Source organism: Nothoprocta perdicaria, unplaced genomic scaffold, assembly GCF_003342845.1.
Source record: "Nothoprocta perdicaria isolate Ctin4 unplaced genomic scaffold, notPer1 scaffold_7, whole genome shotgun sequence".
Lineage (NCBI taxonomy): Eukaryota > Metazoa > Chordata > Aves > Tinamiformes > Tinamidae > Nothoprocta > Nothoprocta perdicaria.
The window spans coordinates 759979-783214 of NW_020455976.1; the positions used below are offsets into that span (position 1 = coordinate 759979).

The 23236-nt window shown below is 64.4% G+C and overlaps 4 protein-coding genes across 5 annotated transcripts in view; all 4 read left to right on the top strand.

The window, feature by feature from the left end:
* HPSE2 (heparanase 2 (inactive)) overlaps window positions 1–8684 on the top strand; it is a 104680-nt gene extending 95996 nt beyond the window's left edge. Inside the window, exons 10-12 of the mRNA XM_026050626.1 lie at window positions 7411–7556; window positions 8282–8428; window positions 8506–8684. Of these exons, the coding sequence (XP_025906411.1) occupies window positions 7411–7556; window positions 8282–8428; window positions 8506–8671 (459 nt within the window). The 3' untranslated portion in view covers window positions 8672–8684. The remainder of the gene's footprint in view (window positions 1–7410; window positions 7557–8281; window positions 8429–8505) is intronic.
* Window positions 8685–10889: 2205 nt separating this feature from the next.
* Window positions 10890–14301, top strand: HPS1 (HPS1, biogenesis of lysosomal organelles complex 3 subunit 1). 2 transcript variants are annotated; one of them, XM_026050666.1, is made up of 14 exons: window positions 10890–10922; window positions 10999–11141; window positions 11251–11359; window positions 11545–11705; window positions 11775–11877; window positions 11980–12057; window positions 12171–12240; window positions 12333–12400; window positions 12982–13149; window positions 13224–13400; window positions 13475–13542; window positions 13686–13808; window positions 13893–13977; window positions 14107–14301. In XM_026050666.1, the coding sequence occupies exons 1-14, from the start codon at window positions 10920–10922 to the stop codon at window positions 14242–14244; spliced, it is 1494 nt and encodes a 497-aa protein (XP_025906451.1). In that variant the 5' UTR covers window positions 10890–10919; the 3' UTR covers window positions 14245–14301. The 2 variants fall into 2 exon arrangements, with proteins under 2 accessions (XP_025906451.1, XP_025906452.1); XM_026050667.1 differs by lacking the exons at window positions 13893–13977; window positions 14107–14301 and having other exon boundaries at window positions 13741–13774.
* A 1870-nt stretch (window positions 14302–16171) lies between these two features.
* Window positions 16172–19385, top strand: PYROXD2 (pyridine nucleotide-disulphide oxidoreductase domain 2). The gene is made up of 15 exons (XM_026050659.1): window positions 16172–16295; window positions 16388–16407; window positions 16541–16634; window positions 16710–16783; window positions 16876–17022; window positions 17175–17328; window positions 17463–17524; window positions 17620–17859; window positions 17934–18068; window positions 18184–18256; window positions 18370–18526; window positions 18608–18762; window positions 18837–18943; window positions 19050–19170; window positions 19303–19385. The coding sequence occupies exons 1-15, from the start codon at window positions 16172–16174 to the stop codon at window positions 19383–19385; spliced, it is 1746 nt and encodes a 581-aa protein (XP_025906444.1).
* A 3271-nt stretch (window positions 19386–22656) lies between these two features.
* LOXL4 (lysyl oxidase like 4) overlaps window positions 22657–23236 on the top strand; it is a 4383-nt gene continuing 3803 nt past the window's right edge. Inside the window, exons 1-2 of the mRNA XM_026050660.1 lie at window positions 22657–22948; window positions 23131–23234. Coding sequence (XP_025906445.1) covers window positions 22657–22948; window positions 23131–23234 — 396 coding nt within the window. The remainder of the gene's footprint in view (window positions 22949–23130; window positions 23235–23236) is intronic.

A 23236-nucleotide genomic window follows, 5' to 3' on the forward strand; every position in this document is an offset into this window, starting at 1 on the left:
AATTTCTTCTGGGTTTTACACACATAGGCTAAGTTTATCTTGGGGTTTTTGGGGTGTCTTGCAAGAGACACCGCCTCTGTGCCCAGATACAGCCATTTACTACAAGATGATGGGAGCAGCTTGGGATGCCTGACCTAGCTGCCAGAATTGCCTGTTCCCCCTTTTCCTGAACACGGTGTTCAAGACAGGCTGTCTCTTCGCCTGTGCTCCAAACTGAGCGGCACATTTTGCTTGTCCGCTCCAGGGGAAATGTGCTCCTCTCGCTGGGCTAATGGGGAGCGATGCAGGAGAAACTGGGTGGCATGATGTTCTCCGGCCTGGGTATGGACTAAGTCAGACTGGGGAGAGCAAGTGCTGCCGCCAGCCTTAAAGCAACTAATCTCAAGTGGTTTAATGCCTTGTTATATGGAAGTAAATTTTTCATGCATTGTTGGAGTGCTTTTTTCTCCTTGAGCAGTTAGGGTAGCCAGTTGTATAATAGCTGGGACTTTACTGCATGACTTGTGATCGAGAAGCCCATCAAAAACAGACCCTCTGCCACATAACTCAGTCTGCCCGTATGCATCTGCACGCGCCTGTGGAAATGGGGAGTGCAGGAAACGAGGGGAGAAGCAGCAGTGACATTCACCCTTCAGAAGGCATTTGAAATTCCTGAGTGGCCTTTGGAAGAGGCTCGTTTCAAGCATGGTGTGTGCATAGCACATGTCCCATGTAGCCCAGTGTCATTCTGAAGCAGTCCAGAACATTGCAATGCTTTTATTTTATTGGAGAGCCTCCCAGGTATTTGTGAGCCCTCTCTTCAGATGGTTTGAGTGTGTTAAACACCTTTTTAAATGAGCTTCCCTCTGGGGCTGCCTTCTTTTATATCCATTCTTGAGAGTGATTTCTGYTCCCTTAATGCGCAGAGGAAAAGGACTGCAAGGATATATCTACAGGTGGTAAAATGTGGGCTTGTTTCTAGGCAGGGCCAACACAACACAACCCATGGAAAGGTCAAAGCTGAAATCCACACTTGCATCTGGTAACTGTGGGTCCTCTTGGACCTTCTTCTGCCAGATGAGACTGTAGATCCTGAGACATTCAGTCCCTCCKGTGTTAGGTAGATGCTAAAACTTCCTTTCTACAGCCAAGCATAACAAGCACTAGGTATATGGGGGCTGGAAAAAGACCCGGAAGAATAGAAGGCTGTAGTGATGGCAGAGCCTGTCTCAGTTGTGGCAGTGAAAGCCAGCCAAACCGTATTTGAATTGAATTGAAGGCATCCTTGAGCATCCGTGGCAGCAGTGCACGGGTCTGACAGTGCTTTGGGAAGCGGCTGGTGCTTTTTCACCTCCTTTGCTTAGCCCAGGAGGGCTTAGCACTTAGGTGGGAGAGTTGYGGGCTGCTGGTGTTGGGTTGGGCGCCCACACGTGCACACTCCCTGGCACGCTCGCCAGCCGAGCCGGCTTGCCCAGGGCCTCCGCTCATTGCAGCCGTGTCGGAGCTGTGTCCCGGCGCCGCCTGCTCCGGCACATCTGCACCGCGGGGCACAGGCAGCCAAACCGCCGCGGCGGGACCAGGACCGGGACTGGGCTGCTGCGTCCCCCGCCGTGGAGCCCGGGGCTGCGCTGCGGGCCGCGTGCGGCGGCTGTGCAGCGCGGAGCGAGCGCGCGTGCTCGGCGAGCCTGCGAGCAACCAAGGGTGGGGAGAGGGRGCCGGTCCAGTGGAGCTCGCGCACACATGGAAGCTGTTCCCGCCGACCGTAAATCTGCAAGGCGAGCGTCTGGCACCCCCAGCTGCCCCACGCTCCGGAGCTCGGGGGCTGGCTCGAGCGACGCCTGCAGACGGGGAAGGGATGGAAAAGGCGAGGAGCTGTTTGCTRTGAGATTGCAGGCCTAGGGAGAGAGGGCAGGAATTCAGGAATGCCCAAGCGAGAGGCTCTGCCAGGAGATCTCCAACCAGAGTGGCCCTCTGAGCGTCAGCACAGAAATGGTGTCATGCAGAAATGTCCCAGCCAGCCTTGAGCATGAGCACCAGAAGCCGTAGGTGGGAGCTGCCCCATGCAGGCCTGGGAGACCAAGCAGGACATCCCCTCCTCTGCCCGCCCTGGGTGGGAGGAGAGCTCTGCACGTGTCCTCGCTGGTGGAAGATGCTGTCATTGCAAGTGGCTACCGCAGCATCCAAGCCTGTCTGCAAGCAAGAACATAAATGTGTTCTTTCGATCATGGCTGTGCTGTATCCCAGGGCTGCAGCAGCATCCTCTGCACCTGTGCTGCGGGTGGCATCACCCAAGGACTTCTCCGAGACTTGCTTTACACTTGGATAGGGAAAGGGATCTAAAGCACTTAGCCTCAGCTTGTGGTCACAACGGGCTAAGGGGCTTTTCCTTCTCAGTGTACCATGAGAAAGGACATCTCTGAAGTGCAGATGCTTGGACTCTCAAACCCATCAAACACATCAAAGTCATGCTGCTGCTAGTGGCTCCTGCACCCACCCCTCAGGGCTGGGGGACATGTGCACGACTGGAGCTGGGCTGCTCACTGCAGACTTGCTCCTGCACTGGAGACTGGAGCAAAGACACCCTCCAGCATGGAGCAAGGGAAGACACAATGCTGCCTTAACCAAGCAGTTAACGCCAGCCCACTGGGCTCCATCCGTCTCTGCAAGCTGAGACAGGAGACCTGCTGGGCTGGGCCCACACTCTCCTGAAGTTCATCCAAAGCAAKGACTCGGCAGGAGCATCCTGCAGGAGCAATAGTCAGCATGCAGTAAGGAGGACATCTCTGCCCATCTCTGCTCTGTTGGGGAGGCAACAACCCTTCTTTCTTAAGCCCGTCTTTCATCTGCTCTGCTTCCTGGAAAGGTGAAGACRTGGCACTCGCCAAGCCGGTTTGCAAAGCGCAGTGCTAGGTGAGCACACAAACACAAGCACAGCACCTTGCTGAGCGTGCAGTGTTTGCCTGCAGGTGAAGTGCCCTAGTGATAATATGAAGCCAGAAGGAAATTCGGGTAAGAGAAGCTGTGAGACAAGGCGTGCATGGCCATTAGAGCATGAAGGATAAGGAAAAGCACAATAAAAGCAATGGGCTTCAAAGCAGAGACTTCTGCAGCTTCAGAGAAACGATGGTGAAAACTATGCCAGGCACAAGTCTAAGTGAAAGAGGAACAGGACAGAGCTAGCAGATCATGTCCTAGCTCAAAGCAAGGGCCTGTGGTGCCCAGAAGGCTGGTGTGGACAGTGCATGAGCAGTGCTGTGTGGAGAGTGGAAGCAAGAGACGGGAGTCGTGAGGTGCAGCTCCTCATGTCCCTCCAGATTTGTCATGAGTTCACAGACCTCATCTGGGGCATCCCCAAGAGGTCCAAGGSAGAGGTTCAATTTCCCCCAGTACAGCTGTAAGCCAGTTTGGTAAGTGACTTCTCACCCAGGTGAGGAGCTCTTGAGGACTTCAAYATAAGAAGGGCACACACAGAAAATGGAAAACAGGTCCTGTCTCTGAGGTGTAGATGATCTTCTGAGGACAGATTCAGAAACCACCCTCATCAGGGGAAACCAGATTGGGAAGCATAAGCAATGCAGGTCTACACACAGCAAAAAATCCAAGAAGCAGATGATTTTGTCAAGAAGTATCTCCAAGCTATCTAACTTGATAACCACAACCCCTGGGTCACCACAGCGGGACGTGAGGAGCAGGAGCTCTCCGGTACTTGGACTCTTGCGAGGATTTTGTCTTGAACGAACCGTAATCCAATCGCCCAGTGYGGAAATGCGATTTGGGTGGAAATTCTGTGTGTCAGAGTGCAGCTGCACGAAAGCTGCACTGGGAAAACCACCAGCAKCGTCTGGGAAAGGCGGACAGGGCAGGAAGGCACCGCGTTGCCTGGCTGTGCCCCATGTCGCTCTGGAAGCTACAGAGGCTTTGCTGAGTGGCTCTCCAGTCCAGAGGGTTGCTAATTTGGGTTTAATGTATCAGCAAATGTTCTCTCTGGGGAGAGGCTCCGTTCAGCTCCATTTGTCACAGGACCTTGCACAGGAACCCCAGATTTGGGTCAGCAAGTCTGGAGCTCCCACAGTACAAGAAGCCCATAAAAATCACAGATAATGTTAAAAGCTGCATCAGTCCAGCCTTGCTTAAGCAACTGCTAGCAGTGCCTTGAACAGGATGTTAGGACCTCCACAGGGAGAGCGTTTTGGATACTAAAGATCTCTTTAATCTAATGGAAAAAGAAAGAGCAAGAACCACTGGTTGGAAGCTGAAGCCAGACAAATTCAAATTGGAAATAAGGAGTGGGACTGTTAACAGTGCGGATGTTTAGCTGTTGGAACAAACTCCATGGGAAGTGGCAGCTTCTCCGTCCCTCCAAACTTTCAAAACCAGAATCACTACTTTCCTGGAAGATGCTCTTGCCAAAGACAAGCCATCAGGCTCAAAAGGAGGAATAAAACAGTGAAACCCTTTGTCCTGTGATATATAGGAAGGCAGGCTAGCCAGATTAGCCAGCCCTTATCTCAGTAAGGGTTGTTTGGCCTGTGTAAAATTGCAGATTAAGGTGCAGGAATGGAGAAATATAAAGCAGGCTCTTGAAATTCGAGCATGCCTAGGGGACAGAGGAAGAGTTTGGGCAGGGAACGAGCAGGAACGAGAGGAGGACGGAGGGCGGCAGCCACTCGGTGCTGCCAGCGGCACCACGGGGACGGTCCCCAGCTGCAGTGGGGCCAGTTTGCCCTGCATCTCATGCCCGCAAGCTCGTGAGGCCATGGGACGTGCTGGAGGCTTGGCCAGCCTCATGGGCCGCGCGGTTCGGCCGCCCCGTGCAGCCCCTCCAGGCTCCTCTGCACTGGGCTGAGCATTGAGGGGCCATCCGTGTCTCTGAAGTTGGGCTGTCTCTGCTGCTTATGGCCCYCGGGAGGCTGGAAGGCCTAGGATCTGCTGTCCGAGCTTTCTGGCTGTGGCCACGTCCTCTCGCATGTGGTTAGTGCGTGGCTGAGCCAACTTGGGCAGGCTGGAAAGCTGCTTTGCTCCCTYGAGGAGGGACCGTGGGGATACGCTCCTGCACCCCCCGTAACGGCTCTGGAGACGGGACGGTCTGGTTAACAGCTCTCTCTGAAGGTCTAGCAAGTCAGCCTCCTTTCCAAAGGCTTGAGTTTCCAACAGCTCCTGCAATGAATTAAAACGTGCAGAGATAAAATGGGACTCTCTGGGCTTTCCCCGCCTCATGGAAAGCCCTCGGGCCTTCGCCGGCTCCATGGCACTCGGTAGACGTGGTTGGCCTGAGCTCTGCAAATCAGCTCACTTGAGACAACTGCCCTTCCTGCCCATAAATCAGCTCTGCTGGCCAGGAGACCTCCTGAGGTGCAGAGGTTTCTTTGTTCAGGTGCTCTGTGCCTGCAGCCCTGCCGAGGGCTGTCGTGGCAGCACCRCTTAATGGCTCTGCAATGTAATTAAAGCAAGAAAGCTCCTTTGGTCCCCCGGGGACTAATAGTGGGCCAGATTCCTTTCTGTTATTCCTCCTCTAATGTTACAGCTGCRTTGCTGGCTCTGGCCTTCCAACAGAAGCCCTCTGCAGCTCCCAAATCCAGGTTGTTTCCGAGGTTGGTCAGGGCTGTGCACCCCGCCAGGGAGCACCGCTCAYCCCTCCGAACGGAGCTTCCCTCGGCAGGCCCCAGCCCTCTCCCTGCGAGCTGGATGTGAGCTGGATGTGCCAGCTCTGCCGGGGCGAACGCCTGGCTCTGCAGGGAGCRTCCAGCACGGAGCCCTTCCCAGCAGGAGTTCCTCATGGGAGGGACCACGGCTGCCGGGCTGGGAGCCAGGGAAAGGGCATTTACCTGCGGAGAAGYCACCCTTGGTGCTGCAAAGAGAAGSGTCAGGAGCAACTTTCTCCCTGGCTGGTAGCAATGTGAACAGGAGCAGGTCAAGACGAGCAGTAGCCGCAGGTACCCAGCTACCCAGGAACAACCCCCAGGGTGATTTTAATAGGGATTCACTCATCCCAGGGGTAGGAGCCGTCCTGGAGCATCAGCCCAGCAGGAGGGAAGTGCCCGCACTCGGGTTTGTTTTCGTCACACTAGGTGCATGTGTAATTCATCATCCAAATACCCGGTGTCACCAGCTCCTGCTAGTTTATTGCAAGGAACATGATTTTGGCCCCTGTTGCAAGCAGCCTTGCGATGACGCGAAAAGCTGCAGCTGTCTTCAGTGCTTTCCTGCAATAAGCTGAATAGCTTGAGCTCCTCACGGCCTGAAGGGAAAGACTCCTTTTCCTACCCCTGGGTCATTTTCCTGGCCCTCCTTYGAACTCTCTTTGGTGTTTCCATATCCTTCCTCACGTGCAGACTTCAGAGCTGTTGTGAGCGCAGTCTCGCTAGCAAGGCATGGTAAAATCACTGCTCTCCTCCTGCAGCTCTTCAAAAAACGTCGCCGTTGGAAGTTGTGACAGTTCATTTGGCCTCCTGAGAGCAGAGGGAGGCAGGGCTGGGAGAGGCACATCCCCCAGTGCAGGCTGGAAAAGAGCCCTGGGGAGCCGTGCTGCGAGGGCGGCCGTGGCGCTCCCCAGCAGAGCCTTTGATTCGCGGCTCTCTCCGCCGTCACTGCCATAAATCCGTGGTAAAAGGCATCTTGTCAGTGGGAATGTGTAGAGGWGGAGAGAAACCCTGAGGGGGCTGCTCAGAAGAATTAAGAGCCTGAGCTAACAGGTAGCCGGCGGCCCYGAGCTCATTCATTTTCATCTGGCAACCTTGGGGCTAAACTCTGCRATCGGTGGCCACGTTTGGCCACGCTATAAAGCAGCCTGGCTTTCCCTGACTCGCAGAGGTTTCCAACAGGGGCTGAGCATTTCCTCTTCCTGGAGCACTGGGTTCTTGGGGGCTTGATTCCATGGGAAGGAGCAGCGGGAATAGCTCTGTGGAGCATCCAAAGCAGAACAGTCACCAAGACTCACATGCTGTGAACCGAGCTGGAAAGCCTGGGAGTGCTCTGGTGTGCTTCAGCCCTGGGTGGAGTGGAGGGAGACCTGTGTGCTTGATGAAGGCACAGTCTTTGGAGACMTCATCATCATCATCATCACCATCATCATCATCAGTGTCAGCTAAGAGGGTGCAGAAGGCTGTAGTCTGACCACATACAGACTCATGGGAGCCARAGGAGGCACCTGTGGTGCTTTTCCACAATGCATCCAAAAGGAGGTTGCCAAAGCTCCTTCAGAGGGTGCTGGTGGCTCTCAGCATGGGCAAAGCGATGTTCATTTTCCTCAGTCTATTCCATGGAAACAGCAATGCCACCTGGGCTCACAAAAAGCCCAGCCCAAGGCAAACTCCTGTCAGGAGAAATTTTCACCCTAATAACCAAAGCTTCACCAAGTTGCAATCAGTGCAACCCGTCTTGGTGGCGGGTGGCGGGCCGGGCAGTGCCRCTGACGGTGCCCTCTGTCCTCAGGACTACTGGCTGTCCCTGCTCTACAAGCGCCTCATCGGCCCCAAGGTGCTGGCGATCCACGTGGCCGGCCTGCAGCGGAAGCCGCGGCCGGGCAGGGTCATCCGCGACAAGCTGCGCATCTACGCCCACTGCACCAGCTCGCACAGGTGAGCGCCCGGCGCCGGGGACAGCTCCGCTTCCCGCGGGAGCGGCGCCTCCGATGACAGCGGCGCGGAGCCGGTGGCTGGGAACGGGCGCGGGCATGGGTGGGCGTGCACCGGCCCCGCAGCCGACATCAAGGGGGTGGATTTCAGCGGGGCCCGCTCGCTCGGGTTACCCGCCCGCTCCCCGCCGCGCAGCCCGGCCTGGTTATTGTTTCGCTGATAAGGTCTTTGAAAGCGGCCTGGCGAGGCGGGGGGGGGGCGGCCACCTCCTCCGCGGACACAAGTTGCTATTGTGGAGGAGGAGAGGCTGTTTCTTTACACAGTCCAGATGCTTTCAACATGCCTCCAGCTCGGTAGGAAACCTTGTCCAGGAACTGACAGGTGCAAAGTGCTTTCCAGCCTTTGTTTGGGTCTGTGCGCCCAGGCGGCCACAGAGGGGTCTGTGTCCCGACCCGTCGCTTGGGTGCCCAGGGAAGCAGGTGCCACTCAGGCAATGAGCGTGTCTCGTTCTCAGCCCAGCGAGGCACCAGGGGAGCCATCCARCACTCCCTCAAGGTTTTGTTGTAGAGCTGGGCAAGGGGTAGGCAGGAGCACCCCAAGGAGGGCAGGTGGGATGGGGATGTGTCCCAGCAGCTGCATGCGGATGGTTCTTGCACATGGACCCCCCAAATCCTCCTCTTGGAGGGAACGCTCCSGCAGCACGTGCCCCTCGCTCTGCCCCCTTGCAGCCACAACTACGTCCGCGGGTCCATCACCCTCTACATCATCAACCTGCATCGCTCCCGGAAGAAAATCAAGCTGGCGGGGACGCTGCGGGATAAGATCGTCCACCAGTACCTGCTGCAGCCCTACGGCAAAGACGGGCTCCACTCCAAGTAAGGGCAGCGCTCGGGCCGGGGCTGCCACCCAGCCCCGAGCCCCCGGCGCCGCTGATGCTCCTGTGCTCCCGCAGGTCGGTGCAGCTCAACGGGCAGCCGCTGGCCATGGTGGACGACGGCACCCTGCCCGAGCTGAAGCCTCGGCCGCTGCGGGCCGGCCGCACGCTCGTCATCCCCCCGCTCACCATGAGCTTCTACGTGGTGAAGAACGTGAACGCGCTGGCCTGTCGCTACCGGTAGCCCGGCCGGCAGGGGAGCCGCCGGCCCCGCTCCCGCCGCCCGTGTGCTCCCCGGGACATGCTGCTTCCTCGGGCACCTCGCGCAGACGCGGCGCCGTGGCATGGCCTTGGTGTGCCCTCGGCCGCACTGCCGGAGCTGCTCCGCCTGGCCACCCCCAGGCCGGAGCCATGCGGCAGCAGCGAACGGCAGCAGCAGAGTCTGGGCAAGCTGCTCGCCCCACCGTCACCTCCGCAGCCAGCGCCCGCCGGCTGCCCGGGACAGCGGAGGTGCTGGGCCCTGCTCCGGGATGAGGGCAGGGCTGTGGGAATACAGCCCAGGACTGGCACCATCTCCATGTCCCACCTCACTGCCCCTCGGGGTGTCCCCTCTGCACTAGCCAAACCTGCTCCATCCCTGCAGCTTCCCAAGGAGCTTGGACCAAGTCAGGCCGTGCTGTCCGGGCCTGACAGCCAATTCCGATGCCAGCGGCTCCCCCAGCAGCTCTTCCAGCCCGGCTGCCAGCCGGGAGAGGGCGGCATGGCAGCGGTGCTGGGGAGCGGTGAGTGCTCCGCTCGCAGCCGCCTCTCCCGGCGCACAAGCGCATGGAAGCAGCTCCCTCTGCTGCCATGCGCCTGCTGCATCCCATGCGGGGATGCTGCAGCTGCGGGGCAGTGTGGGCGGCTGGACACACGCTGCCTGGCCCCAGGGTGGCCCAGGGCTCCCACGGCGGGGAACAACCTGGTTCACGAGGGGCAGACACTGGCAGGGCCTCTCTAGCAAGGGGCAGGGATAGGGGGGCAGCGGGTCGCAGTGTCTGGGCTCCTGTTGAGGCTTGTGGGCAGTGCYCTGGGGGCCTGTCACTGTAAATGTTAATTATTAACTTATACGCCCTGGAGAGGGGCTCTCCGGCATCTGGAAGTGGGGGCCAGAGGGACCCACGGGACCCCAGAGCAGAGGAGCACTCACTGCGGCCCCTGCTCTTCCTGGCGTGGGAAAGGGCTGCAGCTCAGGTGTTAATATTTCCTTCCAGAATAGAGATTTTATTACGAGCGTGAGCAGCCAGGGCCTGCTGAGAGCCGGGAGCTGCCACGCAGGGAGATGATATTTGAGATGTAATAAAGTTGGTCTGTCACCCCAGCCGGCCTCTTCGTGCGTGCGGCAGCAGGGCGGGTTGGGCTGCGGGTGCCCCGCCAGGTTGGGCCGGTCCCGGCGGTCCCGGCTGCTGCACCGCAGCACCGTGCAGCGCTGTGCAGGGCACGCCCGGTCGGGCCGTGCCGGGCTGTGCCAGGCTGCAGCGTGCAATGCCGTGCCATGCCGGGCGGGTGCAGCACCGTGCCGTGCAATGCCGAGCCGTGCAGCGGCGAGCCGGGCCGGGCCGAGCTGTGCAGCGCTGGCCGGGCCGTACGGTGCCGTGCCGCACCGTGCAATACCGAGCCGTGCCGAGCCGGGCGCGCAGCAGCGGGCCGCGCAACGCCGGGCCGGGCCGCGCCGCGCCGTGCAGCACCAGGCCGGGCCGGCGGGGGCGCTGCGGCGGTCACGCGGGGGCGGTCACGCGCGGCCGAGCAGGAAGCGGCGCGCGCGGGCGCGGCCGCGGGATCCCAGCGCTGCCGTCGGGGCCGCTCCGTGCCGGGCCGCTCCGTGCCGGGCCATGCGCTGCGTGCTCATCGCCAGCGCCGCCGCCGAGCTGCTCTTCTACTGGGCCGATGCAGCCTTCGCCCGGCGCCTGCGGCCCCCGCCCGGGCCCGGCGCCGCGCAGGTGGGCGGCGTGGGGCAGCGCCGGGCTGCCGTGCGGGAACGGCCTGCGGGAATGCAACGTGCTGCAGAGGGGCCGGAACGGGGCAGCGGGGGGCAATGTGTTGCAGAGGGAATGGAACGGGCAGCGTGGGACAATGTGTTGCAGAAGTGCTGGAAGGGTGCAGTGTGGGGCAGGACCGCTGGGATGCAGTGTGAGGCGGTGCAGTGTGTTGCAGTGGGGCTGGGGGAGTGCTGCATGGGGCAGGGCTGGTGCAGAGCAGGGCAGGGTGCCGTGCAGGGCACAGCCGCAGTGGTGCTGCAGCTCAGGGCAATAGTGTGGGGCAGGGCAGGGGCTGCAGGGCAGCACGTGGGGCAGGAGGAGTGACCCTGTGCGCTCCAGGCCCCGGCGCTGGAGGACAGCCTCAATACGCTCTTCGCACCCCTCATCATCTCCTGCACGGCGCTGCTGGAGAAGCTCTCGGACACCTACACGTGCTTCACCACGGAGCCCGGTAGCCACCTCCACGTCCTGCACATGGTAGGGCCGGCGGCTCAGGGAGCACTTGGGGGACACCGGGGGGTGCCGGCACCCCTGGCTCCACTGTTGTCTGCAGTTCGGGGACTGCCTGTACATCGCGGTGAACGGCGATGGCACCGAGAGCGAGGACGAGCTGCGGCGCAAGCTCTTCGTGCTGCGGCGCCTCGTGGACGCTCACTGCGGCCTCGTCACGCTGGACTCCCACCTTGTCCGCAAGGAGTGAGCCAGGGCAACAGGGCGGCCCCTGTCCCTTGCAGCAGGACCCTCTGCACTGCACGGGGCCGAGGAGCCTCCGTCGAGGCCACCTCAGCCTCTGCGGCCATTGCAGGTTGCGGCCGGCCGATTCGGAGCAGCGCGAGCGCATTTGGGGGCTGCTGCGGGGCCTGCTGGACACCTACAGCCGCCTGCGGGAGGAGGACCAGAGCTTTGCCGTGGAGGTACCGTGCCCATGGCCCTGCTCGCGTTGCAGGGGGTGTGCCGGCCAGCTTGCTGCCAGGCTGCACGGGTCGCTGTGGGAAAGGCTCTTGCGGGGAACACTTTGGGGCCATTCCCCCCGGCAGCGGTGGGTGGACATGGGGCAGCTGCAGGCGGCTCAGGGCTGTGCTGGCCGCCCGCGCCGCAGGCCGTGGAGCGGCTGATCCACCCGCAGCTGTGCGAGCAGTGCATCGAGTTCCTGGAGCGGCACGTGGTGCAGCACATCAACGGCAGCCCCGAGCGCGGCGGCGACGACGTGGCGCACGCCTTCCTCCTGGTGAACACCAAGCTGCTGGCCTTCTACTCCAGGTGAGCCCTGCCCGGCGCCCGCGCCGCGCCGCACCGCCACCCGCCTCACCCCTGCGCTCTCGCCCGCAGCCGCAACGCCAGCTCCATCCGCCCTGCCGACCTGCTCGTCCTCATCCTCCTCGTGCAGGACCTCTACCCCAGCCAGGGTGCCGAGGAGGAGCTCAGCCCCCAGGTGCTCCAAAGCTGGGGATGGGGAGGGAACTGATGTGCTGAGGACTGTGGCTTGATGTTTTTCTCTTCTTGGAAGCCTGTAGCAGGGAAGATATTCCTGCAGGTACCCCAAAGAAGCGAGAGCATCCCCATGAGCAGCACCAGCTCCCGCGTGGCCACAGGGAAGGAGTCGGATGATCAGGTGTGTGTGGGTAGCTGTCACCAGTGCCACGAGTTCGGGGCTCAGGGGGCCTGGGCTCCCCCCTGCAGAGTCCTGGCTGCAGTCCTGGCTCAGCCAGGCTTCCTCGCTGGCAGGACACAGACGACCTCTCCACACCAGAGGTGTTCTACACACCGGAGCCCTCGCCGGGCAGGCACAGCACCGGTGAGTGCCTGGCTGGGCAGGGCAGGGGCCGGGCGCTCTGTGGGGCGCTAGGAGGGAGCCTGAGCGTCCGCTGGTGCTGAAACCAACTGCAGGCAGCGAGAGCTGGTCGGAGGGCGCCGAGACACCGGGCGCTGGAGATGCAGACAGTGCTGATGTGCAGGTGAGCACGGGGTGCTGCCGTCCCTCCCGGGTCTGCCTCCTCCCTGTCCCTCCTCCTGCTCTTTGCTGTCTCTGTTCCTCGTCACATATCCCTTGCTGTGCTGGGAATACCCCAGGCCCTGGGCTGAGGAGATGCCCCACAGCCCCCCAGTTGTGCATCTTGCTGTCACTGGGGTGCCCTCTATGGGGTGGTCTCCAGGCAGGGGTCTGGCCCCATCCAGGCCTGTTAGCAGCACAGGGGGTCGAGTTTGTCTCAGAGCAGTCTAGTGTCTCCCTCTGCTGCTCCTGGGGCTTCTGAGCTCCTACCTTGCTTGGTGCTGTGGCAGCTCACAGACACTCCACAAGCCAAGGCGTTTGCCAGCTCTGTCTTTGCAAGCAGCTTGCACTCGATCTGTTGCTTTTGGGAATTCCTGAGTGCTTCCCTCAATGCTCTCTTGCTGCATGGTCCTTCCAGCTCCATCCATTCAGTTGTGCCCAGTTGCAACTTTCCGGGCATTGCTGCCACCTCTACAGCTCTTCGGAAGGTCCTGGGTTGGTGCCTTGTCCCAGCGAGGGGACTGAGCAGCTCTCCTCTCTCCCCAGATGGCAGAAGACTTGCTGCAGACTTTGGGGCCTCTGGTCCCCGAGGCTTCAAACCCCAGAAGGGTTTTCCTGGACGCCAACCTGCCGGAAGGCTACTGCCCCATGCTGCCCCACACCATGCACTGCCTCCCGCTCTGGCCGGGCATCACTCTCGTTCTGCTGAGCAAGGTGAGCTGGCTCTAACGTGGAGCGAGTGCAGCAGGGCTGTGTCCTGCCTGACCCACCCGTCACTCCCTCGGCAGGGCCCCATGACCCACGTGGCCGTCACCCTGCACCAGCTGCTCGATGGTTTCTTGGTGCTGGAAAAGAAGCTGGAAGAKGGGCAGGAGGTGGGAGCCCCGCGTACCTTCCCCTTCCTGGCGGAGCTGCGGCAGCGCATGGACAAGTTTGTGAAGAAGCTGGGCGGGCAGGACATCCAGGTGGGAGAGGGGCCTCCAGGATCCTGTCCCGCTGTTGCCTGCACAGCCAGGCACTGAGCTGTGTCCCTGTCCAGTTGCAGAACGCCTGGGTGGAGTTCAAGAACAAGATATTCTCCCGGAGCGAGCCTGGGAGCTTGCCGGAGTGAGTACGGGGCAGCCTGGAGTCTCTGGGGTAGGTGGGGGTCTTCTCCATCCCAGGGGGAGCAGAGGGCTCTCCCCACGGTGCTGGGGTGCACCCGCGGCGCAGTGAGGCCAGAGCCAGCTCCGTCCCTGTCTCCGGCTCAGGGTGCTGCAGGCGCTGGCCAACGTGAAGCGGCAGCTCTGCTCCCTGTATCGCCAGCTCTTCCTGACCTCGGCCAGCCAGAGCCTGTCCCAGGGCCTGCGGGACCGTGCCCAGAGGCTGATGAGGTGGGTGCAGGGGCAGCCGCCACCTCCGTGGCCGCCCTGGGCGCTGCGCTGGGGGCTGCCTCTCACTGCAGCTCTTCTCGGCAGGGAGAAGCTGCTGGACTGGAGGGATTTTCTGCTGGTGAAGAGCAGGCGCAATATCACCATGGTGTCATATCCGTCCCGGAGCCGGGTGGGCTGGGGGCACAGCCCTGGGGCGAGACCCCCTCTAGGGAGGGCAGAGGTGGGAGCAGGAAAGCCCTGTCCTCCTGGTGCCGGGCACGAGGGAGTGAAGTGGAGTGGGCAGAGGTGGTTTCCACAGCTTGAGGTCTGTCCTGGAAGAGCACCAAAGTCAYTGGATACCCTTAACTGGACCTACATACCTGGAGGACTTTCCTGGCCTGGTGCACTTCATCTATGTCGACCGCACGGCTGGGCAGATGATGGCACCGTCACTTAGCGTGACGGAGAAATCCAGCTCGGAGCTGGGCAAGGGTCCCCTCGCGCAGTTCATCAAGAGCAAGGTACGGGGAGGAYGCAGCACTGCACTGCCCAGCTGGGCTGCAGGGATGGTCTCCTCAGAGCTGGACTGGCCGCTGTGCGTGGGAGAGGGTGGCTGCAGGCAGCCCTCTGGAAGGGCCCTGCCTCTGGAGGGTTTTCCTGGGGCTCCGGGGCTTGGAGTGGGATGGGGGCAGTAGGAGGGGTCCGTGGGGGTTGGAGGGCCGGCTGCTGAGGCTCGCTGTCCCCAGGTGTGGTCCCTGATCAGGCTGGCCCGGCGTTACCTGCAGAAGGGCTACACGACGCTCATGCTGCAGGATGGCGACTACTGCTGCTCCTACTTCCTCTGGTTCGAGAACGAGCTGGTATGTGGGGCTGAGCCCCACTGCCCCCGCGTCCTCCTCCGGGCAGGGAGCAGGGCTGTAGATAGCCCTGTGCTCTGGCTCCCTAGGCTGCCTGGCTTGTCCCCTCCCCGGTACAGTCCTGCCCTCTGCTGTCACCATTCCCCAGGGCTGCAAGCTGGAGGTGATAGAGATGCCGGTTCTCTCGGATGACTCTGCTCCCATCGGGATGTTGGCAGGAGACTACTACAGGTGAGCGTGGGGTCCCAGCCCTGCAGCCTGGCTCCGGGCACGTGCTGGGCCCCGTTGGTGATGCTGTGCTCATGGGAACCCAGGTTGCAACAGTCCAGCCTCGTGCTGAGGTCTGCCTGGCACCGTCCTCACCAAGGGGCTTAAAGGGGATGGGGGATAGAGAGCGGCTGCTGTTGCGTGTGCCCTGCAGACCCCCCGTCTGTTCCCCGCAGGAGGCTGCTGCGCTACTACAGCAAGAACCACCAGGCAGAGGTGGTGAAGTGCTACGAGCTGCTCACGGTGCACCTGGGCATCATCCCCTCGGAGCTCGTGGTCCAGCAGGCCAGCGACCTGGCCCGGCGCCTCTGGGAGCCCTCRCGCATCCCCCTGCTCTGAGCCCAGCTCCGGGCTCCGTCGGGTGCCGGATGGGATTAAAGCGGTGTGGGTACCGGTGCCGCTGCCTCCATGCCTGCCCTGGCACCGCGAGCGGCCGGCCGTGCTGCGGGCAGCCTCGCGCGGCACGCGCGCCCAGGCCTGGCTTTGCACTGCCCCAGCACGCTTGGCTCGCGCCCAGCAGCCTCCGGCCACGGGGTGAGAGTGGGGCCAAGAGGATTTTGGCAAATCCCGTCCCTGTTGAAAAGTACGTTTCCAAAGYGGGATTTATAGTGTCGGCTTGGCCTCGCCGCCGGGCTTTGGCCAGAGAAGGAGGTGTCGCAGCCAAACCAGCACGGAGGTGCTCTGCAAAGGGCACAGCTTGTGGTTCCCATGCACGTTGCTCTCCCAAGCATGTGCAAAACGTGGGGTGCAGTGGGAGGAGGTGTCCGGGGTCCCCAGGGCCTCTCACCAGGGAGGAGGCTGTGCCCAGGACGGTGCATGGGGCCGGGCCTGCCCATGCAGCCCCACGCTGCTCACTGCGGCTGGAGGCTGCTGGGGAGGAGCACTGGACCACAGCAAGGCCTTTGCCCCATCCCGCTCTGCAGGAATTCGCCCTGCTGGGCAAAGCACGGAAATTCCTGCTTTTCAGTATCCGGGGCAGGACCCTCCGGAGCTGTCTGTGTTCTCGCAGCTCCCAGCACTCCGCTTGGCACTGTGCAGCAGCAGGGGCAGAGCTGCCAGGCAGTGCCAGGCTGAGCTCCTTGCAGGGCTCCTGGCACCCCTGCCAGCTCCCGGCAGGCAGCACCACCGCCGCGCGGAGCCCCCTGCTCCCGTGCGGAGCCCCTGCTCGGGCCCCGTGCCCACCGCCGTGCCCGGAAGCCTGGCACAAAGCGCCGCCACCAAAGCAAAGTCCAGGCCGTGCAGCTGGGCTCTGGCGCGGCCATGGCAGCCTGGCGGGGCGCGAGCCTGTGCGTGCGCTGCTGTCCTGCGCGGGGCCGGCGCCTGGCGCACGCGGGGCCGGCGCCGCGGCTGCAGCGCGAGTACGACGCCGTGGTGATCGGGGCAGGTAACGGCCTGGTGGGGTGGGCGCGGGGTGAGACCTCCCCGGGCTGCAGGAGTGCTCATGCGGGGCGCTGCTCACGCCGCGCTCTCTCGCAGGGCACAACGGGCTGGTGGCGGTGAGTGCCGCGAGCGCGCCGGGCTCTCCCGGCATCATGCACGGCCGGGCGCTGGGTGCTGCATGCCCTGCGGGGAGGGGGCTGCATTGCACGGCTGGCACTGTGACATGCCGCTCCGGGCCGCTCGGCACAGGCTGCCTACCTGCAGCAGGCCGGGCTGCGCACCGCCGTGCTCGAGAGGCGCCACGTGCTGGGCGGTGCCACCGTCACGGAGGAGATCGTGCCAGGTAGCCCTGGCCCCCGCCCCGCGTTGCCCACCGCCACGTGGCCCGGGGCGCCTCTCACCTCCCCGCGTCAGCCAGGTTTCAAGTTTTCCCGGGCGTCCTACCTGCTCAGCCTGCTGCGYCCGCAGATATACAGCGAGCTGGAGCTGCAGGTACGTGGCGCCCATCCCCGTGGCCTCTTGGTGCAGGCCATTCCCTGCGTGCCGTGGTGGGAAACACGGGTGCTGCTCTGCGTGCCTTGCAGCGGCACGGCCTGCGGGTGCTGCCGCGGGACCCCTACTCCTTCACGCCGCTGCTGGAGGCCGGGAGCCGCCCGCGCTCCCTCCTCCTGGGGCACGACCTGGCGCAGAGCCAGCAGCAGATCGCCCAGTTCTCCCCACGGGATGCTCAGGTACCACCGGCACGGCCCGGCAGCGGCCAGGTGCCAGCTGGCCCTGCAGGTGACCAGTGCCGCAGGCCGTGGAACACGCCGATCCCGGCGGTCCCCTCTGCTCCCTCGCACTCAGCGGCCGCCTCCGCTGGCGCTCGCCTGTGCCCTTCCAGGCTTATCCCGCGTACGAGGCCTTCATGGGAGGCCTCGTGGCTGCCATGGAGCCGCTGCTGGATGCTGCCCCCGTGGACCCCGCTGCGCTGGGCCAGGGCTCCCTGCTGCAGCGGCTCAGGGCGCTGCGAGCCCTGCGGCCCCTGCTGCGGGCAGGTACGGGCGGCAATGGGGCCCCGGGCTGCRGCGCGCGCAGGGGCACGTGCCCTGCAGGAGCCCCGGGCTGCGCCACCTTGCTCTGCCGCTGCCCCAGTGCAGCGGGGTCCCTTCTCACCACTGCCCCCCGGCAGGGCTGGCCATGGGGCGGCAGCTGCCCCGCTACTACGAGGTGCTCACGGCCCCCATCTCCAAGGTGGGTGCTGGCACGGGGGGGGGCAGAGCCACCCCCAGGGCCGGGCAGGGGCTGCTGAGCCCTCCCGGCTCCTGCCTCTCGTCCTGCTGCGCCAGGTCCTGGACCAGTGGTTYGAATCGGAGCCGCTGAAGGCCACCCTGGCCACGGACGCGGTGATCGGCGCCATGGCGAGCCCGCGGAGCGCCGGCAGCGGCTACGTGCTGCTGCACCACGTGCTGGGCACGCTGGAGGGCCGCCGCGGCGCCTGGGGCTACGTGGCGGGCGGCATGGGCGCCCTGGCCGCGGCCATCGCCGGCGCGGCGGCCGCCCGCGGGGCGCACGTCTTCGCCGACAAGGTAGCGGGTCTGCGCGCGGAGCCGGCGCCCTCGCCGTGCTCCCGGGATATCCCCACGGMCTGCTCCCATCGCAGCCCGTGAGCCGTGTGCTGCTGGGCCGGGACGGGCGGGCGCAGGGGGTGGCCCTGCGCGACGGCACGGAGGTGAGGAGCAGAGTGGTGCTGTCCAACGCCTCCCCGCAGCTCACCTTCCTGGAGCTCACGCCCCGGGTACGGACACGGGCACGCTGATCCCTGGGCTGTGCCGGGATCGGGGATGAGGCCAGGGTTGGTGCGCAGCCCTGCACCTTCCCGTCACTGCCGCCCCCGGCCTCTCCCATCCCAGGAGCGGCTGCCAAAGGACTTTATCCAGCGCATCCAGCAGATTGACACGCGCTCCCCGGTCACCAAGATCAATGGTAGGTACCAGAGGGGCCCATCTCCACCACGCTGGCCATGGGGAGACCACAAAGGTCTCGTCTGCGGCCGGGGCACCCCCTTCCCACCCCATCTCTCCCTTCCCACACCGCAGTGGCCGTGGATCGGCTGCCCAGCTTTCTGGCCGCCCCCAATGCCCGCGATGACCAGCCCCTGCCCCACCACCAGTGCTCCATCCACCTCAACTGCGAGAGCAGCGAGCTCCTGCACCGGGCTTTCGCCGAGGCCAGCGACGGGCGCCCCTCCAGCAGGTACCTCCCTGCTCCGCTCACGTCAAGGTGCTGGCGATACCGCTGCCGCGGGCCCGTGACGCTCATGTGCGCCCACGCCAGGCCCATGATYGAGCTGTGCATCCCGTCGGTGCTGGACCCGGGGCTGGCGCCGCGCGGCTGCCACGTCGTGTCGCTCTTCACGCAGTACACGCCGCCGGTGCTGGCGGGCGGGCGGCCCTGGGACCAGGCGGCCCGCGACGCCTACGCCGACACGGGTAGGTGGCACCGGCGCCGGCGCCGCGGCCGCCCGTGGGCACCGCAGCCTGCCCYGCGCTGCCTCCCGCCGCAGTGTTCGACTGCATCGAAGCCTACGCCCCCGGCTTCAAGGCCTCCGTCGTGGGCYGGGACGTGCTGACGCCGCCAGACCTGGAGAGGATCTTCGGGCTGCCCGGCGGGGTGGGTACCGGGCTGCCGGCGGGTGGGTACCGCGGGGCTCGGCTCTGGGCCTCGCTGCCACGCGCATTGCGGCGGGATGCGGCCACGGGCTGCGCTCTGCTTCCAGAACATCTTCCACGGAGCCATGTCTCTGGACCAGCTCTACTTTGCCCGCCCGGCGCCGGCCTATTCGGGCTACCGGTGCCCGGTTCCAGGCTTGTACCTGTGCGGCAGCGGAGCCCACCCTGGTGAGCGGGGCTGCGAGCCGGGAGCACAGGGGGCTGCAAAGGCAGCGCAGGGCATGGGGCAGCCCCTGCCCTCAGGGCTGGCGTGGGCTCCTGGGGTCGGAGCTGCCCCTGCTCCCGTCTGCTGCCTTGCAGGAGGGGGAGTGATGGGGGCCGCAGGACGCAACGCAGCCTGCGTGGTCCTTGAGGACTTCAAGCGGCTGCAACGGCAGCGGTGATGCCAGCGTCACCATCRCAGGCTTGCGGCATATCCACGGAATCACCTTGATGCACTCGGGAAAATAAATACGGACGCAGGCTCTGCATTTAGYGCTTCCTTTGTGGCTTTTCAGCTCCTCGTTGTGGCTCGTGCTGCACCCCTGGGCCTGCTGGTCCTGGGGCCACCTCKGTGCTCAGACCATGTGCAGCTGTGGGCACCACGTCTGGCTATGCAGCCAGCCCCAGGGGACCTGCCACAGGAATAATGTCCTCGGTCACCTCCTCCACCACCAAAGCGAGCCTGGGGGGTTAGAACCTCCCCAAGTGGAGGAGAGGATGAGGAAGGTGGACAAAGCCTTCTTTGCTCCCAAAGTGTCCCTTGCTGCCCTGATAGTCGGGTGAGCAGCTCAGCAGCTGTGAGGGGCCAGGAGCCTGGCTCTGAAGGACACTGTCACAGCAGGGGCCGGTGCAGAGCAAGGCTTTTAGTGAGCAGTGAGTGAGTTTTCCTGCATCGGGGGTCCTGCCTCTCCTCCCTTGAGGATGCCCCAATGCTCCCACCCTCCTTGCCGCTTACAGCAGGGACCGAGCGCCAGGAGGAGCACGTTTGTCCCTTCACGTCCCCCCGCCAGCCTCAGCCCAGCGCCCGTGTCCCGACGGAGCACGTGGCACTGCAACACGCTACGTGGGAGCAGGGAGCGCGCAGGGCAGCCAGCGGCGGGAGCTGCCCCGGCCGCCGCTGGGAGCCACTTACTGAAGATTACAGAGCTCGCATCCTCTCCCAGCCCTCTTCCTCCGGACACAATGCCCCCCATTCAGCTCCTGGCCTCTCCTCCGGCCGGGCCCTAAATAAAGTGCTCCCAGGCTGAGCTGTTGCACCTGAGCTGCCTAAATCAATATTGACCGGCCCAGAATAGCCCCGCAGCCCTCTGAGAATAGCCCCGCACGCCCACCTCGCTGCCCACAGCTTCCCGCGCACGGGGCTGCCCTGCAGCACGGAGCCCCTATTTTTGGCAGCCCCACGGGCTGCAGGTGCCGGTGCCCAGCAAGGCCAGGGGGGTGGCAGTGGTGGAGGGATGTGGCAGGGAGGGACCCCCTGCGCGCAGGGAGAGCCCCGCTGCCCTCCTCTTCCTCCCACCCATCCCGGGCACGGAACGGCTGTGAGGAGCGGAGCAGCAGGGCARAGGAGCCAGGAATGCTGGCGGGGCRTYTTGGAAGGATGCGGGGGGAGATGTGTGCCCGGCTGCACACTCAGGTAATTGAGCTCCAGAAGGGCGAGACAGGGATGAGTCACGGCCTCCGCTGCTGGACCCGGCCCTTCCCCAGGGCTCCCCTTGGCCGGCTGCCCCGTGGCTCCGTTCGGCTCCGTGCAGCCCCTTTGTGGCATCCCCTGCTCTGCYCTGTGTCCTGCACCCTGCACGCAGGGACAGGAGCCCCGTTGCAGCACATGGCCCCGGTCACGGCACTCTGGGACCCACTGGTGCTCCCAGAGGGCCAGTGGCCAGAGGGCGCCCAGTGCAGCTAAAGGGCTTTGCAGGGAGAGCCGGTGGTCCCAAGGCACCCCAGCCTGCACCGAGACGCGGGGCACAGCTGCCCATGGCAGCACGTGGACGCGGTGCCGCTGCAGCACGTGGCCCTGCTGTCCACGCGGCGCCCTCCGGCTCCGGCGCARCCTTCCCAGCGCGCTCCTCCCCGGCCACCGGGCTGGCGGCGCTCCAGCCTCCATGCTGTGCGGGAAAGCCCRGAGAGCCACCAGCCACATTCCCAGCTGGAGCCTATGGCCAGGATGAGGGTGCCCCCAGGACACCGTGCATGGCACCCTGCTTCCCAGAGCTTGTCCCCTGCGTGGCCCTGGAGGTGCTGGAGGTCCCCGCGGGATGCGGCAATGAGCTCACRGGCTATTCCGGGCCATGTTGTTCCTGGCTCCTCCTGGCAGGATCCGGCTCCTTCAAGGCCAGACAAACAGCCCAGTAGCCACCGGCACATTCCTGGCCRGCCGTGGCCGCAGCGAGGGGACGGGAGCTTCCTGTTTATCCCCTTCCCACGTGCCGGGAGCAGGGGCAGTGCATCCCCCTGGGAGCYGCCGCTGCCTGGGAGCAGGTTAAGGGGGGACAGCCAGGACACCCCCTGCCCCGTGCCCTGCTGGGGAGGGGGACAGTGCCCAGGGAACCCCGCAGCGYAGGGACAGCCCCGACCCCCAGCAGGAGCCGGTGCCCAGCCCGGCATCCTGGCCCTTCCCCGTGCTTGCATGGGGGGCAGCACCCCATGCTGGGCTTGCACAGGGGGGCAGGRGGCTCCTTTGGGACATCCCTCCCGCAAGGGTTGGAGTTTGTCACTTCCAGGAAACCGCTGGCACGGAGCCACCCCCCACACACACACGCAGTGGGGTGATGGATTCCAGGGGGCTTGGGGAGGCAGTCCCAGTGGGGGTTCCTGGGATCATTGCAGGGGGGATCAGGCCCAGGGCAGGCAGGGGGGACCCCAGTGCTGCGGGACCCCGAGTGCACGTCCCGTCCRGGGCAGAGCAGGACACGGGGTGCGGGGCTGGGCAGCGCCTGTCAGGCGGGGCTGGGCCGGGCCCCACGGCGCTGCACTGCCCGCCACCCCCGCGCCGCTCCATAAAAGCCGCAGGCAGGCACTGCTGGGGCCGCTGGAGCGGGAGCGGAGCCGGAGCCAGAGCCGGAGCTGGAGCCAGGCTGCCGGCCGCAGGCAGGAGCCCAGCAGCCAACCCTGCGCCTGCCCCACGCCTGCCCCACTGCCGCCTGCCGGGTGAGTGTGCTGCCTGGGATGGCCAAGGGCATCCCTGAACTGTGGGATGCTGGTGGGGACATAGGAGATGGGGTGACCCCCTGCTACGGTGATGGGAGTAGGGATATGGGGGGAGAGGGGCCAGGTTGGGGAGAGGAGCTGGGGGTGGTGTGACCCCCTCTCACGGCCCTAAACAGGTAGCAGTYACAAAGCAGGGGGTGCAGGACAGGGTTTGCTGGTGGGGTACCCGGGTGCAGGCTGGGCACGGGGAACCGTGGTGGCCTGTGTCCCACGGATGCCCTGGGACAGGGGCAGTTGGAATTGGGGCCGATGCCCGGAGTGGGAGTCGCTGGGGCTGTGCGTGGCAGTGCCCAGTGCCTGCACCCTGAGCAGCACACGGATGGGGCAGGCACTGCTGGCTGGGGACATGGGGACCTCGCGAGGCCAGCCCGTGTCCTGAGCTGTGCCCCTYCCGGGGACAGGCGCGCAGCAGCCCCGGGGCTCAGCACGACGCTCTCCCCAGGCACCGAGCCCTGAGGACGTGTGATGGCCACGTCGGGTGCCACCAGCCCTGCGCTGCTGCCGCCGCTGCTGCTGCTGCTGCTGTGGCGGGCGGCCCCCAGCACGCAGGACGCGGCCCCCCCGCAGCTGCGGCTGCGGCTGGCGGGGCCGCGGGGGCCCCAGGGCGAGGGCCGCCTCGAGGTGCTCTACCAGGGCCGCTGGGGCACCGTGTGCGACGACGGCTTCGACTTCCGCGTGGCCACCGTGGCCTGCCGGCAGCTGGGCTACGCCGCGGCCATCACCTGGACCCACAGTGCCACCTACGGCCAAGGGGAAGGTGGGGGGCAGGGGAGCACGCGGGTGCTTGGGGGGCAGCCACTCGTGCTAGTGCTGGCTGGAGCTGCGGGTGCAGCGGGTAGGGGGGCACAGCAAGAGCTGGAGCCCCACGGTGAGAGGGAGGGTGTGGGGGGCCGAGCACAGCAGCACCCGCCRGCCCCACACGCCCCTCTCCTCGGCCAGGCCCCATCTGGCTGGACAACGTGCAGTGCGCGGGCAGCGAGGCCTCGCTGGGCGAGTGCGCGCACAACGGCTGGGGCGCGAGCGACTGCCACCACGGCGAGGACGC